At 44.4% G+C, this 13,973-nt stretch overlaps 1 protein-coding gene across 3 annotated transcripts in view; it reads left to right on the top strand.

Annotated features, from left to right (window-relative positions):
- Positions 1-5,609: 5,609 nt before the first annotated feature.
- The window catches only part of ITGAV (integrin subunit alpha V), a 48,616-nt gene continuing 40,252 nt past the window's right edge, over positions 5,610-13,973 (top strand). For all 3 annotated transcript variants that reach the window (XM_041403249.1, XM_041403248.1, XM_041403247.1), the window contains exons 1-2: positions 5,610-5,883; positions 9,731-9,858. In XM_041403249.1, coding sequence (XP_041259183.1) covers positions 5,729-5,883; positions 9,731-9,858 — 283 coding nt within the window. In that variant the 5' untranslated portion in view covers positions 5,610-5,728. The remainder of the gene's footprint in view (positions 5,884-9,730; positions 9,859-13,973) is intronic.

Below are 13,973 nucleotides of genomic sequence, written 5' to 3'. Positions count from 1 at the left end.
TTCCTTTGAAAATGCATGTTGAAAAACACCATAGAAAAAAATCAGAAATGTACAAACCCAGAAAAAACTAGAAAGTGGAAAGATTCAAAAGTTGTACATAAGAAGCTGTCATTTGTACTAAATAGGAGATGATTTACACTAAAGAAAGGGATAACAATATCTCAGGGATACAACAGGAAGCAGTGGTCTCTGGTATTTCTGTATGACCAGAAGCAGTTAAGAATGTAAGAATCCTAGGAAATGCCTCTTGTCATCTGGAAATTTTCCATAAATGGAAATAAACCAGAAAGTGACCCATTCTCTGTGCCTATAGAGCCTGTGTGAGGGGAAGTGCTCTGTTTCACTTTGTCCCAGCAGAATACTGTTCCACAAGAATTTCTGCCAGACATAGGAACTTCCACTTTCTAAATAAAACCTATGTGCACACTTGCCATGGATGATGGACTCAGCAGAAATGACAGTACCTAAAATAGTATGAGAACAGTGGCAGGCAAAAGAAGGAAAAGATTCTTAGGAAGGAGATTAAGATGTAATGATGGCAGAATAAATAAATCTCTTCCTCACCTTCAGGGACCTGCATAAAAGCAGCAGGTTCTAGACCGTCTTTGTGAATGTAAAAAGATATATTGAGTTAAATTTCATGGCATCCAGCCAGCAATGGACCTTCCTTCCAGGAAAGGCAGAAAGAAGTCGAGGAGAGAGTGATGAAGAGATGAGAGAGATGATTCTTTGTTTAATCAAGTGTACTGTTAGCACTCCTGTACTCATTGTGACTGCTGTGTGTTTACAAGCTTTGCTGGGTACAGGCAGAAGGGTGGATTGGGGAGAAGTGCAGCTCCAGGTGCAGTTTTGGGTGATAGAATTGGCCTGTAAAGGAACAAGTCACTGCAGGAGGAACTCACATGGAAGCTGGAGCTTTCCATCTCATGGGCTGCACAGCTGCTGTGCCAGGTCAGACAATTCAGTGGGAATGGAGAAGCAGAAGTATAGAACTTTCATTCACAATGCACATATTCCATGTGAGACAAGTGCACAGCCTGTTCATTTCAATGCTTCATCTCTTTTCCCACTCTAGGAGCACAAAGCCAGTTCCATCACGCTCTCTAGATTAGCAGATTCTCCCCATCCCCTTCTGGAAGGCTTTCCTGAGACCTTTCCCACCAGAAGCCCCAAGAGCCCCATATCTCCCTGGCTTTCTCCTGGGAGCTCTGTCACTGTGATTACCCAAGAGCACTGCACTCCTTCTGGGATAGGTGTGGTGACTTCGCAGGCTTTTTCCTCTGGGCTGGTGTGTTCCCACACCCTCTTCCTTAACAGACTAGGGTGGTACTTAGCTTTTTGTCTCTGTTACGTCTTCTATATGCATGCATATTATGAAAATATTTTCAGAGAGATGGTGCAGAGAATACTGTGGAGCTTGTTGTTTGGGTTTTTTCCTAATCCATTTCTCCCCACATTGCATTATTTCCTGTCAAAGTTTTTGTCCTAGGGGGGAAGTACTCTTTAAAAATGTCTTTTAAAAATATCTAAGTCTTTGGGGGTGTTACTGAGCAGCATCTGGATTTATTTGTTTGGTAATCTGCTGAAGTGCTTTGTGAAGCAAAGACTGAGTCACATGTGATTTATAATGACCAACTTTGTCAGACCGAAGAAATATGAATCCTTGGGTAAATCAAGCAGTGCTGTCTCTGAATTAGGCGCTGTGAAATCCTAATGTTTAAATAAAAGGCCTGGTGAGTAATGAGCACTATAAAACACGAAAAGGGAATTACAGAAAGACTTTGACTAAGGCTGGAGTAACACAGCTATCAGTATTGAGCAAATCAGAAAAAAACCTGGTACAGCTCACTTCCTTTTGATCTGGGAGATCTCAGACTGGGTGCTAGGAGCTGGGTTAACAAATGTAGCCATACCCTTGTTGTGAAAGCATTGCCCCATAGCCCCGGGCTAAGGACAGCCTTTTCTAACAACCCAGTGAGATTTGGCTGGTGGGAATTGCTCATAGGAGCAATACAGCAAATCAAGCCTAAACATTTCTAGTGGTTTCCTCGTGTTTTACCACTGAATGCTTCCACAGTTTTCAGATGTAATGTTTGATTTTTCCCAATGAATAACAAAGATATTAATAGTAAACAAAATAGAAATAAAAAGGCAGAAACTGACCAAAGCAAACTATTATGTGAAGTCCATCTTTTACTTCGTTTTCTATTACCTTGTTAGAAACTGACTTCTTAAAAGGTCTGTTCAGAGCAGCTAAGCCTCTTGGAAAGTCCAAATGTCTGGATGTGGCACAAGAGCAAAATATTTACTAAAACTCTCACATCGATGAAGGCTTTTCTGGGACACTAATAGTTGTCTGGATGAACAAATGAGTGGTGATCCTTTCTTTGCTGCAGATATCCACGTAGAGGCTGAAGTTTATTCCTTACATACAGGACCCCTTGCTGGCCCTTTGAAGTAGGACCACAGTGGTTTGCACGTTTGCAGTTTCTACTGAATTGTGGCACTTTGTCCATTTCTTGCTGCTGCCTTTCATGTCATGAGGTGGAGACTCAAAGGAGAAGCATTCTGAAATATTCTATGTTACAGGCTGGACACTCAGGAATAGCAAAAAACCAATACCTGCCTACCAAAAGTGCTTTGCATCTTGCAAATTTTAATTTGTCTGCATTAACAGCTCTTCTGAATTAAAACTAACAAGACCAGTAACTTGTAGCAGAAATATGAATTTGATCTGTTGGATAGAGTTGGAGTTTTTAGACTCCAATCAATTCCAAAATAATTGTATGCTGTTTTGAATGCAGACAAAAAGTTTGGTGGCTTGGAGGGAATCTGAGTCCTGCCCACTTCTCAGTTGTTGATTTTCACCACTGGATATCTTAGCCTGAGAACTGAAAGCTACAGGTAACAAGTAAATATGGAAACACATAATTAACTTGTTTACATTCTGCAGTATGATCTCATTGGCTGTCCCTTATCTATTTGTTAGTCATGCTGAGAACTAAACCAACGAGGAAAGAAAATCACATCCTCACTGGGAGGGTGTTTGCTGCTCTACATAAAGAGCAAAGTCTGGGTTTGACTTTCACTCCTCTGTCCAGGATTCTGTCAGACAGATACCTCAACAGCTCTGTCAGATACCCTGTCAGCCAGGGCTATATACATCCTGCTCGATGCGAGCAATGGAATCAATAATTCAGCTTCTCCTGTAACAGAAAGCACTTTCCCTCATTTCCAGTAAGATTGCCTTTGCTTGGAAGTGCATCCCAAGCCCGTACACTTCATTCTCTTTTCCCACGTGGAGGCTGGGGGCTGTGATGCCGTACAGGGAGCTGTGCCTGGGCTCCGGGGCTGTCTAGACGGGGTGACTCCGCTCGTGTTGTGAATTAGGGCCAGACAGCAGCGCCGCCGCTGCCGCCCGCAGCCCGTGACTCAGCCCTGGGAGCCTCGGGGCAGCGAGAGGAGAGCTCACCTTGGGCAGCCCAAAGGGGCACGGAGCAGCTGCGAAAGAACAGCCCTCTTAAAGGGAGGAAAGCCTTTGGGATGAGGGATGAGTACCCCTGACTCTGGGCCGCTCCTAGGGACTGGCTTTGCAATTTCCGACAGCAAGAAGTGCTGCACGGCCAGTCCCTAGGAAGCCAGAATTGATCATTCGGCAGAAAAAAAAAAAAAAAAAATCTAGTATCTTAAAGAGAACTTATCCTTCACTGCTTGTGTGATGTTGTGAGGTTATACAGTCCCTAGGAAGCCAAAATTGATAATTTGGTAAAAAAATTCTAGTATCTTAAAGAGAACTTATCCTTCACTGCTTGTGTGATGTTGTGAGGTAACTCAGTCCCTAGGAAGCCAAAACTGGTAATTTGGTTAAAAAATTGTAGTATCTTAATGATAACTTATCCTTTGCTGCTTGTGTGGTGTCGTGAGGTTATACAGTCCCTAGGAAGCCAAAACTGATAATTTGGTAAAAAAATTCTAGTGCCTTACGGATAACTTATCCTTCACTGCTTGTGTGATTTTGTAAGGTTATGCAACCAAGTAGAGCAAATCAATCCTCCTTTTCCCTAAGTTACTGATCAAAGTACTCATAAACCACTCTTTTCGTTTATTGCCCTATTTACTAGAGTTTAGAAACTTATTAACTCATCTGCAGTTTTGCTTTGATCAGGTCTCTAGTACAAAAGCTCTGAGATAAGTCAGTAAATAACAATAAAAGTAATGTGGAGGTTGTGTTTGTTTGGTTGGGTGGTTTCTTTTTAACCTGTTGAGGAGGCAGCAATGTTAGAAAAATTAGCAACAAGTATCAAGTTCATGTATAGGAACTCCCCTTCTTGATGGAATTTTTAAGAGGCTTCCTGCAGAAATGATAATTAATAGCAAGAACAAGTGAATGGAACACAGGAGTAGCTGGTGGCTATTTGGGTTTTCCTCTGCTTATTGTAGAAATATTTTTCTTTTGGGATTCCCATTAGATTAAATCAGTCCCTTGGTAAACATGGTATTTTTAACTTTTATTCAGGGCTTGAAATGTCATTATTTGTTCTGTTGCTTTTTATCATGCTCACAATGAGGAAAGCAAAAAGTTTAGACTTTTGGTGGCAGTAAACTCCAGTCCTATTATATATTAACTATTAATATTAAAATATTAATATTAATTTGTAGAAATTAATATTTTGAATTAATATGAATTATTTGCTCTTTGTAGGTGTTCAGTGTGTTTTCTTTTACCTGAGAGACTCAACAGATGTTGAACTCTTATATCAGCTGAGGAGGACGAGGCTACAGCTGACCGAGCCAGGATGACAGTGCTAAAATGTTATTAGTGAGAGATGATACAAGAGCTACAAAGTGCAGCTGAGGGGATTGGAGCTGCACCTTGCGGTTCTTCCCCAGGTGGGCAGTGCAGGGGTGCAACAGTAACAGAGATTTCCATCAGGGAGGATTTGCAGGTTCCCCCTTCCCAGCCTTGCACCTGCTGCTCAGCATTCCTGTGGCTGGGGAGAAGCTGGGATCCTGGGATTTAAAATGACTTCATTTAATAGTCTGTGTGTTTGAAAATCAGAATTTTCTTCCTCCATGGCTGGGTCCACACTGGCACTCCATTGTTTGCTTAGCAGCTTTCCTGAAAGACTTGTTCAGAAAGGCTTCACCAAACAGACTTGGTACGCACGGACGTGTCCCCCTCTTCAAATTTCTAGCAGTCCTTCATGGGATGGTACAATGGTTTGGGTTGGAAGGGACCTTAAAGACCATCTCATCCCACCCCCTGCCATGGGCAGGGACACCTTCTACTATCCCAGGTTGCTCCAAGTCCCATCCCTGAATACTTCCAGGGATGGGGCAGCCTCACTTCTCTGAGCAACCTGTGCCAGGGCTTTACCACGGTCACAAGAAACAATTTCCTTGACCTTGCTCCAGCCTTTAGCTCGGGCAGAGATAAGAGTGGGATGCCTGGAGCGAGTTCCGCGGGCCCAGGCAGCGCCAGCCCCGGGCGGTGCCGGCCGCTCCCGGCGGAAGAGAGCGGCGGCCCGGGCGCGGAGCGGCCAGGGCCCGCCCCCGGCACCACATGATGCCGCCTCTCCTTCCTGCCGCCCCCGTCCCGGCGAGAAAGGGGAAGTGACTGCGCCGCGCTCCCCGCCCCGCCGCGGGAAACGCGCGGCCCCTCCGCCCCCTCGGCGCGGGGCCGGCGCGTCCCGGCAGAGCCGCGCCCGCGGAGCAGCGCGGCCGGGCCATGGCGCGCCTGGGCGTGATGCTGGTCCTGCTGGGCGCCGCGCTGGCCCCGGGCAGCGCCTTCAACCTGGACGTGGAGCGCCCGGCCGTCTACTCGGGCCCGGCGGGCAGCTACTTCGGCTTCGCCGTGGACTTCTTCGCCCCCGACCCCTTCTCGTAAGTGTGCGCCCCGCCGAGCCCCGCAGAGCCGCTCCCCGCGGCGCCCGAGCCGGGAGCGGCGCTGTCCCGGCGCGGGGCGGAGGATGCGGAGCTGCCCCCGCTCCCTCAGCAGCCGAGCCGGTGCCGGGCGGGCCGGGGCGGCTCTCGGAGGGGATGCGGCTTTGCTCAGGCCCCGGAGCGGGGATGGAGCCGGCGCCGGTCCCCGGCGGTGCCCAGCAGGGACCGCTCCGCATCCCTGCCCCGCCGGGGCGGCTCCGGCGGCCGGGACGCCCTGGCCGGGGAGCCAAAGCCGATCCCGAGCGGCCGGCGGCTCCGGTGGGACGGGAACCTTGTGCTGCGGGATTCTCTGCATAGCCTGGTCCCGTGCAAATGGTGGTGGTGGTAAATACAGTGTAGAAAGATGTAGTTATGGTATTTTGGTTCCTGAAGCTGTGTCCGTGGCGTTTCAGAAGATCTGCTGTTCGCTCTTTGAGTGTGCTTTGCGGGAGTGCTGTGTTTGAGTTGTGGTGAGTCTGTGCGAGTCTCCAAACTGCTGAGGAGTCTAGAGAAGGAAAAGTTCCATGTAAGCACTCTCCACGTCTGCTTCCTGAATATGTTCCCGTTTCATGTTAAAGATTAGGCAGTGTGTAGTCGCTGTTGCGTTTCAGACCTTTGAATCCTAACTGAGTCTCTAACTGCACAGCCTCGGTGTTGCCAGAATGAATCAGGCTCTGGCTCTGAAATGCGGGCTACAGTAATATCCAGCTTTTGTCGCTTTTCCCCCACTCCTCTCCCATCTTAAGGGCTGCAAGATTGGAAAAGCTGCTGGCTTTCATCCTGCTGAAGGGATATTCTCTCTGCCCCGTTAATCTTTAGCTTGTGAAACTTTATAAGCAAATTGTACAGATATTGAGCAAGACTTTCTGCACTACATCATCTGGCTTTGCTTGCATTTTTTTATTACCTACATATATTAGAAGCCATCCTGTCTTAACTTGCACATGTTGCACCATCTTTCTCTGCTATCTTAATCCTGTAAGTCTTGGTACTAAAAGAAAAAAAGCTTCTATTTTTGTCCCGCCCTTTATTTTTAAGTCAGCATGTGTGGCTGCAGAGTTATCAAGAGACTGGTAAATGGATGTAATAAACTTTCTTCCTTGCTTTCTGATAAGGAATTATGTGACACAGCTCTCCATGAAATCACTATTTGGAACCTTTCCATTATTTTTATAAGAACTATTGACCTCCAAGCGCACTGCTGTTAAAGAAAACAGTGCGGTTGTCAGGCAGCATGAAAAGCTTCTGTATATTTCAAAGGGAATTCTCTGCTTGTTTGGTTTTTTTGGTTTGTTTTTGTGTTTGTCATCACTAAAATTTTGTTTGTACCTGCTAACCTAAACACTTTATTCTACATTAAAGTTCGTAATTGAACCAAGTAGCTCTGCAGCTTTCACAGGAACAGGCTCTCATGGTGTCCAATTTTCAGTTTATGCCTATGGACACTGATATTTTGCCTCCTGAAATAGCCAGAAATACTTGTGTCCAGGCTTATGGGGTGTCACGTGGTTTCTATGCCTTTCTTTTTGCTTTGGTGAGCTTTTATTCATCACCTGTTTTAGAGCTTTTATTCATCACCTGTTTTATACATCAGTACCAGAGATTATTAAGTCAGTTTTGTTGGGCTAAAGCTATTTGGATTGCCCAGCCTGACAACAAAGGCATGCTGTTAGTTCCTGAACGCTCAAGCTGCTGTTTCACAGTCTATTTTGACCTGCTGGATGCCAAACTAAAGCATATTTAGAAGTCCAGGATGAAAATCCCATTCCAGGAGTGGAAGTGGTGGTGTTGTGTCAGGGTGCCTGACAGTGGGCACAGCTGTCATAGGTTTCTCACACACCCCCTGCTTCAGAGGAGCTGCCCTTGATAGTCCAGGATGCACCTCCGTGGAAGCCCCAGTTTCTTTGTTTTCCATGGAAAGCCCTGGAAAGGCACACCAGAGGTGCCAGAACGCTCCTAGTGTTGCCCCAGCATTAGGATGGGATGGATGGATCAGGAACATGATTCAGGAAATTGGCAGTGTCGAAGCATTGCTGGTGTATTCCCATGGAAATACAATTGTCCCTCTATTCCCTCTTTCCCAAAGTATGTGGATTAGAGACTTCTAAGTATTTAGGTAATTTGCATACTATTACAAGAGCTGTGACAAAATCTGCTTGCTTGGTCTCTGATGGTGAAAATGCATTTTTTTATTTGGGGAAAAGACCTTTGTGGAACCACATAAGGGTTCCTTTATTTATAATATTTTTAATAAACTTCATCACAAATATTAGCTTAAGAAAAATTTAAAATATATAATTAGAATGGGAACTAATAAATCTTTTAAACAAGTGCTTCATTTGGGGTGGGGGACTTCTCAAAAGTCAGTGGTACAGGAGTAAAATGGGAGGTAAGCTACCACTTGTTTAATAGACTGCAATTATAATAATTTATATGTTTCTTGGCATTATAATGTTCATTTTTAAGCATTTCTGTTCTGCCCAGAGAGCTGATTTTATGTTGATTAAAGTGTTTCAGATTCATTTTCTAAAAATCTAGACAGTCTGAGGATGGCAACTAAGGAAAACAAATGGATTGCCAGTTAGCCTGGATTTTCTATCAGGGTCCATGCCAGGACATTTTTAAGGTTCTGAAAATTCACACAGGTTGAAAACTGGTAGGTCTTCATGCAAGGTGCTGCATGTTTATACCTATGCTTATCTCTTTACTAAAAAGGAGCCTGGAGATGACTCTGAAAACCAGAGCAAGTTTGATAAGCCTGGATTTGCCTGCCTGTAGACATTCTCTCCAACCAGTCCTGCAGCTTGTTCAGCTAATACCCATTTTCCAAGCTAGAGAACTGTACTGCCTGACAAGACTTGCTCCTGCAGGCTGCATTGCCTCTTAAGCACTCCAAAGGGAAGAGACAGAGCAGACTGATTCTGATGAAAGGAAGCACTTGATTTTGTCTTCTGAGCATGACTTCACGCTTCACACTGGCTTTCTCAGTCCAGTGCTGATGAGTGAAGTGGGTCTCAGAGGTGCTGGGGCTCCTGGCAGACGCCAAGAGCCTTGTTCAGTCTGTTTCTTACTCTGACACTTCTGAATTTTGCCACCTGTGCAGGAACAGTGTGGAGGCAGTTCCTGCTCGGGGTGCACCCAACAAGTGTCTGTAGAAGCAGAGATGCAGAGAGGCACAGCAGATGCTAATGAGAAAATGATGACTGTGCAGTGAGTGTGGGTAAGGATTCATTAACATGCAGATCTGTGGCTCGGAGTGGCTGGCGCTTGGAGATTGTTTTCACAAGAGCACTTGCTCAGGCAGGGCTGACTCATCACGGTCGGTACATGCTGAGCTCCCCGAGCGCTGCTGCTTTGTTTATACATTGTTTCCATTTCTGACTGACTTCCTCGAATTACCCTTACTCACAAAATTAACAGAAATTATGCCACCTGATGGCTTTCGTAAGGTACAGAAGTACACAATTTCCTGTTCTGCTGTACACATACATATTTTTGAAAGGAAAAAATAATATGAAAGGTGTTTCTCTCATTTACAATATAATCCTAAAGAGGCCTGGATACTTTAAATTTGTCATATCTTTTTTCTCTCTTTTTTTGGTAAATGGATGGTTGGCTTTTTTTGCATGCTTTTGCAAACAGAAAAGAGAACCTCATGTGAATTTCTCTGTAACTGAGAGTAGTTCGAGTTGGATTTAGATCAGAGAAGGCAAGACTTCTGCTTTATTAACTCTTGAGATGTCATAAAGTTATAACAGCTGTGCCTTAGGTGTTGAAACCTTTGTTTTGCTTCTTCTTTTTCCTGCAGGACATATCTTCTGGTGGGAGCTCCAAAAGCCAACACTACCCAGCACAACATCATAGAGGGAGGGCAGGTGCTCAAATGTAACTGGAACTCCAACAGGAACTGCCAGCCCATTGTATTTGATGCCACAGGTAACCTGTGGGACACTGTGGGGGAGATGGGATGTCCCTGCTCTGGTGCTGCTGTGGGGAAGCAGGAAGGTTTCAGGGATTTTTTCATGGTCAGTGTGAGTGCAGCTGGTTTTTGACTGGCAGCTAGTCAAGGTTTGCTTGTGCTCTCCTTTTCCTCTCCTCCCTTTTAGAGTTGTTGTCCCTGGTGTGTGCTGAAAGCCTGAGTGAGCAAACATTATTCTTCTTGTGTTTTAACCTATTTATATTTCTCCTCTGTACTTTCCAGCAATCCTAAAACATTTGGCAACCTAATTCCCAATGGACCCCGAGGGGTTTTCTTCCTATTAAGATCGTGTCATATGAGGAAAGATACTTTCCAATATCAGCAAAGGTGGTTTAGGCAGAAATACCCAGAAGTTTCATCTGAAAACAGGAATATGACCGAAAAACTGTGGAAAAATGTCTTTTGTAAATTTTTCCCCTTAGATATAGCTCCACAGTGTTTGTGGCTTCTATGACAGCAGCACTCAGGTCGCAGGCATTCCTTACCCATTGCTGAAGCACAGGAGAGCTGAGCAGCAGCAGTGTGGGCATGAAATATTTCAGTCATTCTTCACGCTCTGGTGCACACAGTGATTTCCACAGGCTGTGGCAGGTCATGAGAATGCACTGCATGTGCTTTTCTGCTCCAGCCACTCCGTGCTGAATCCTGTTTTCCACAGCGTGTTTCAGGGCAGCGGAAAAACCTCCCCGTGGCATGGGAGGGGATTAGCAAGACCCATGTGGTAAGGCAGAGGAAACACCTGTGCCTTGAAGGTCTGGTTGCTTGTAATTCATTCTTGCTTCTGCCAGTATTTTGACTTGGCCCCCTAAAAGTTGCTAGATTGATGCAGCTTTTAAAATCATGTGCAGTAGAGTGGAGAAGCCCTTCTTCCAATTTCACTGTCAAGGTATGCCACAAAATGTTGTTGGTGCTCAGATTTCTGAAATCTTCATCTCTTTTTGTGAAAACCACTATGTCACCAGTTTCTTTGCAAAAAACAAAAAGGAAAAAAGTATGCAATGACACCCACAAACCTCAAATCATTATCATTCCTTCACTCATTTATCATTCTCTCATATCATTCTATAGGAGCATATCTGTCAGATTACTAAAAATCTCCAATAAGCTGCAAAGTCTTTTTTTTCTGCATCAATGTCAAGGCAGCAAAACCAGATTATAACTGTCTTCTTTTTGTTGTTGTTCTTTGGGCTTATTGTTTACTAGAATACAAGTGTGCTTTTTGTTAGTTTGGGTACTTTTAAGAAAGAATCTTGGTGTTCCTAGTTAATAATCATCATTAGTATCATAGCCAAAAACTTCTGGTGGGGTAAGATGAGCCACACTTGTAGGTTCTAAACACATCTTCCAATGAGAATTACAGTGCATTTATGAGTTTATAGTGAACATTTGCAGTAGGCTTTTCCATGTGCCAGGTGGATTTGATAGAGGCCACACTGCTTTCCTGCATGTCTGTGCTTAAGGGACGTGCCCCTGGGCATGCAGACAGTGTTTTGCTCCTCATTTGCCTTTAAGGAACAGGCATGTTAATTGCTTGAAATTTAACAGTAAAAATAGCAGGTCATAAGGGCTTAAGAGGATTTCTTTCAAGCACGCTTTAACTCACTCCAGCTTTGAGGCAATGAATGGGGGAATAATGCATTTGTCAATTTTTGTCCTGGTGAAAATGGGCATTGTTTTTCAGCTTGATAAAATAATAAATGCCCTGAGACAATAAAGAAAATGTCTTTTTCTTTGTGCATAACACAATGCTCGGTTCCCTGTGTTCTGGTGACAGAGTCAGTGCCAGCACTGGGAGCTGCTGCTCCTGCCTGCCCCTGCCTCGTTAGGGACCAGGGCTTAGGGAAGGCTCCTGAGCCACTTTGGGAAACAGGAAGTGGAAGATCTGACCACTAACTTCTGGTGCTGATGCAAAGGGCCTTTTTGTAGATGACTAAGTGCAGCCTCTGCAGGAATCCAGGCTCATCCATCGCTGCTCATCATTTGTGCAATACCATCTGTAACTCCAGAGGTATTGCTTAGCCCTGCCATACAAGGCAGATTTTTTATTCCCTCTCAGATTCACTGGAAAAACCAAGTTCTGCATCATTACTTAGATGTGTTTCTTCAGAGTTATTTTCTAATTGCTTACAGCCAGTGAGAAATCTGACCTGTGAAAATAATGAGAATGCTTGTACTTGTGGCTTTCCTCTGTTTGCCTGACGATCCCAAACTCTGTATGTGGAGCTGGTTGCCCTGTAATTAACAGGAGTCATGACCCTTTTCCTGCTCCCTTCTGCCAGGTAGCACAGCTGGAAATGCCAGAGCAGGCTAAAGTGGCAAAGGAATGGAGCAAAGAACAAGCCTTGTTCTGACTGTGTAGGGTTGTGTTTGTCCCTTTGTCTTGTATCACAAATAAATAAGAGACTAGGCTTTTACAGAGGTCCAGCAAGCAAGGTTTTTTCTTCTATATGTTGTTCTATTACTATTAATTAGGACAATTTCTTCTTAAACATTCCTTTTTTTTCTTTTTAAGTTTTTCTGCAGCTTTATGTGTCCATTTCTCTTCCCCATCTGTACAAAGACCATGCTGAGCTGGCTGGACAGGGCTGGGTTTTATTTTCTAGCTCTTGTTCTTGGCTTTAACATTGCATTTGCATGGCAGCGTGGTCATTTATGTGATCAAATGCCACAGCTCTTCTGTAGCCCAGGAGGGAAGGTACCAGCTGCTGGAGGATAACCTTTGGAAGAGTTGTTCCAGCCCTGAAGTTCAGCAGCATTGCTTGCTTACTTGCACTTACCCTGACCCCAGCTGCCCTGGAGGAAGGCGATAAGTCACAGAGCTGATAGTTCTTGTGCTGCAGAATTTACTATTTTGTGCATTCCTTCCTGTGGGTGACAGCTCAGCTCTCTCAGGATGGGAGTTGGGCAGTAGGAGACCATTTGTGCAATGTCATTTATGTAGCTCTCATGCTGAAATTACATGTATTTCCCTCTTCTTCATGCCCTTCCCATCAGCCTGTAACATAAAACCAAAATCAAACAAAAGCAGTTATTATGATTTTTAAACCTCTGGCTAAAAAAGCTAAGTTCTTTCTTATATTTTCTCATTTAAAACAGCAATCTATTTCATGGAATCACAGAATGGTTTGGGTTGAAAGGGACCTTGAAGGTGATCTAGTTCCCAACCCCTGCCATGGGCAGGGAGAATTTGTGGAAGGGAATCTCCCCTTGTCCTGGATCTCTCAGGACAGTGGTTATACTCACTGAAAATTCACTGCAGAATATTCTGTCTGTGTGTGTCTGCGTGTTTCTGTGCACATTACAATAATTGCTTTTGACATTCTGGTATATATGGTGGCTTTGGAAGGCAAAATGTTTATATGGCACATTAACACTTCCCAAATGTAAAGATGCTTTGCTGTGGGGCTGCTCAGCCTTTTAGCAGTGACATCAGTTGCCTTTGATTTAACACAGTTGTGACTATGTGAAAGTGGCATGACAGACGTGTGTGGTAGAGTCTGCCCTGAAGTTCAGGGTGCACATGGCTGTGCTGCATGTGCTTGTGTCACTGGGCTAGAGGTTGAATACTTTTTTTTAAAAAAAAGACTTTCTAATGTCATCAGGCAAGTGTTTCAGGCTGGCTTCTGCTCTTAGGAGCACATCAAGCTAGTAGGTTAAGAAAGACCCAAGCACCACAGCAAGCTTCCAGCTCTGCTGGTCCTATTGCAAAACTGAAATATGAAGCAGTGCTGCTGTTATTTTAACAGGTTGTCCTGCAAGTCTAGATAGAAACAGGTCTGATTTTAATACTTTTTAACCCTGTTCTTTTTTACCTTGTTAATTCAGCAGTGAACCTGCCTCTGTCACAAAACTAAAAATTTCTGGCATTGATTTTCTTCTATATCTTGTCTTCTTTCTACAAGTGACAAAGCATGACCACATTTTCAATTGCTATGTAAAATTCTTGGAATTTTTCCCCTCTGTCCCAGTTAACTTTCAGAATGTGTAGGAGGCCCTATTTTTCCAGGAAAAGCACTGAAGGGAAATTTATATTCTCAAGATAGCATATTCTTCAAAATTTTCATGAACACAA

Source organism: Onychostruthus taczanowskii, unplaced genomic scaffold (genome assembly GCF_017590055.1).
Source record: "Onychostruthus taczanowskii isolate IOZ18803 unplaced genomic scaffold, ASM1759005v1 scaffold20, whole genome shotgun sequence".
NCBI classification, from domain to species: domain Eukaryota; kingdom Metazoa; phylum Chordata; class Aves; order Passeriformes; family Passeridae; genus Onychostruthus; species Onychostruthus taczanowskii.
This window is presented reverse-complemented; position numbering and strand designations above follow the sequence as displayed.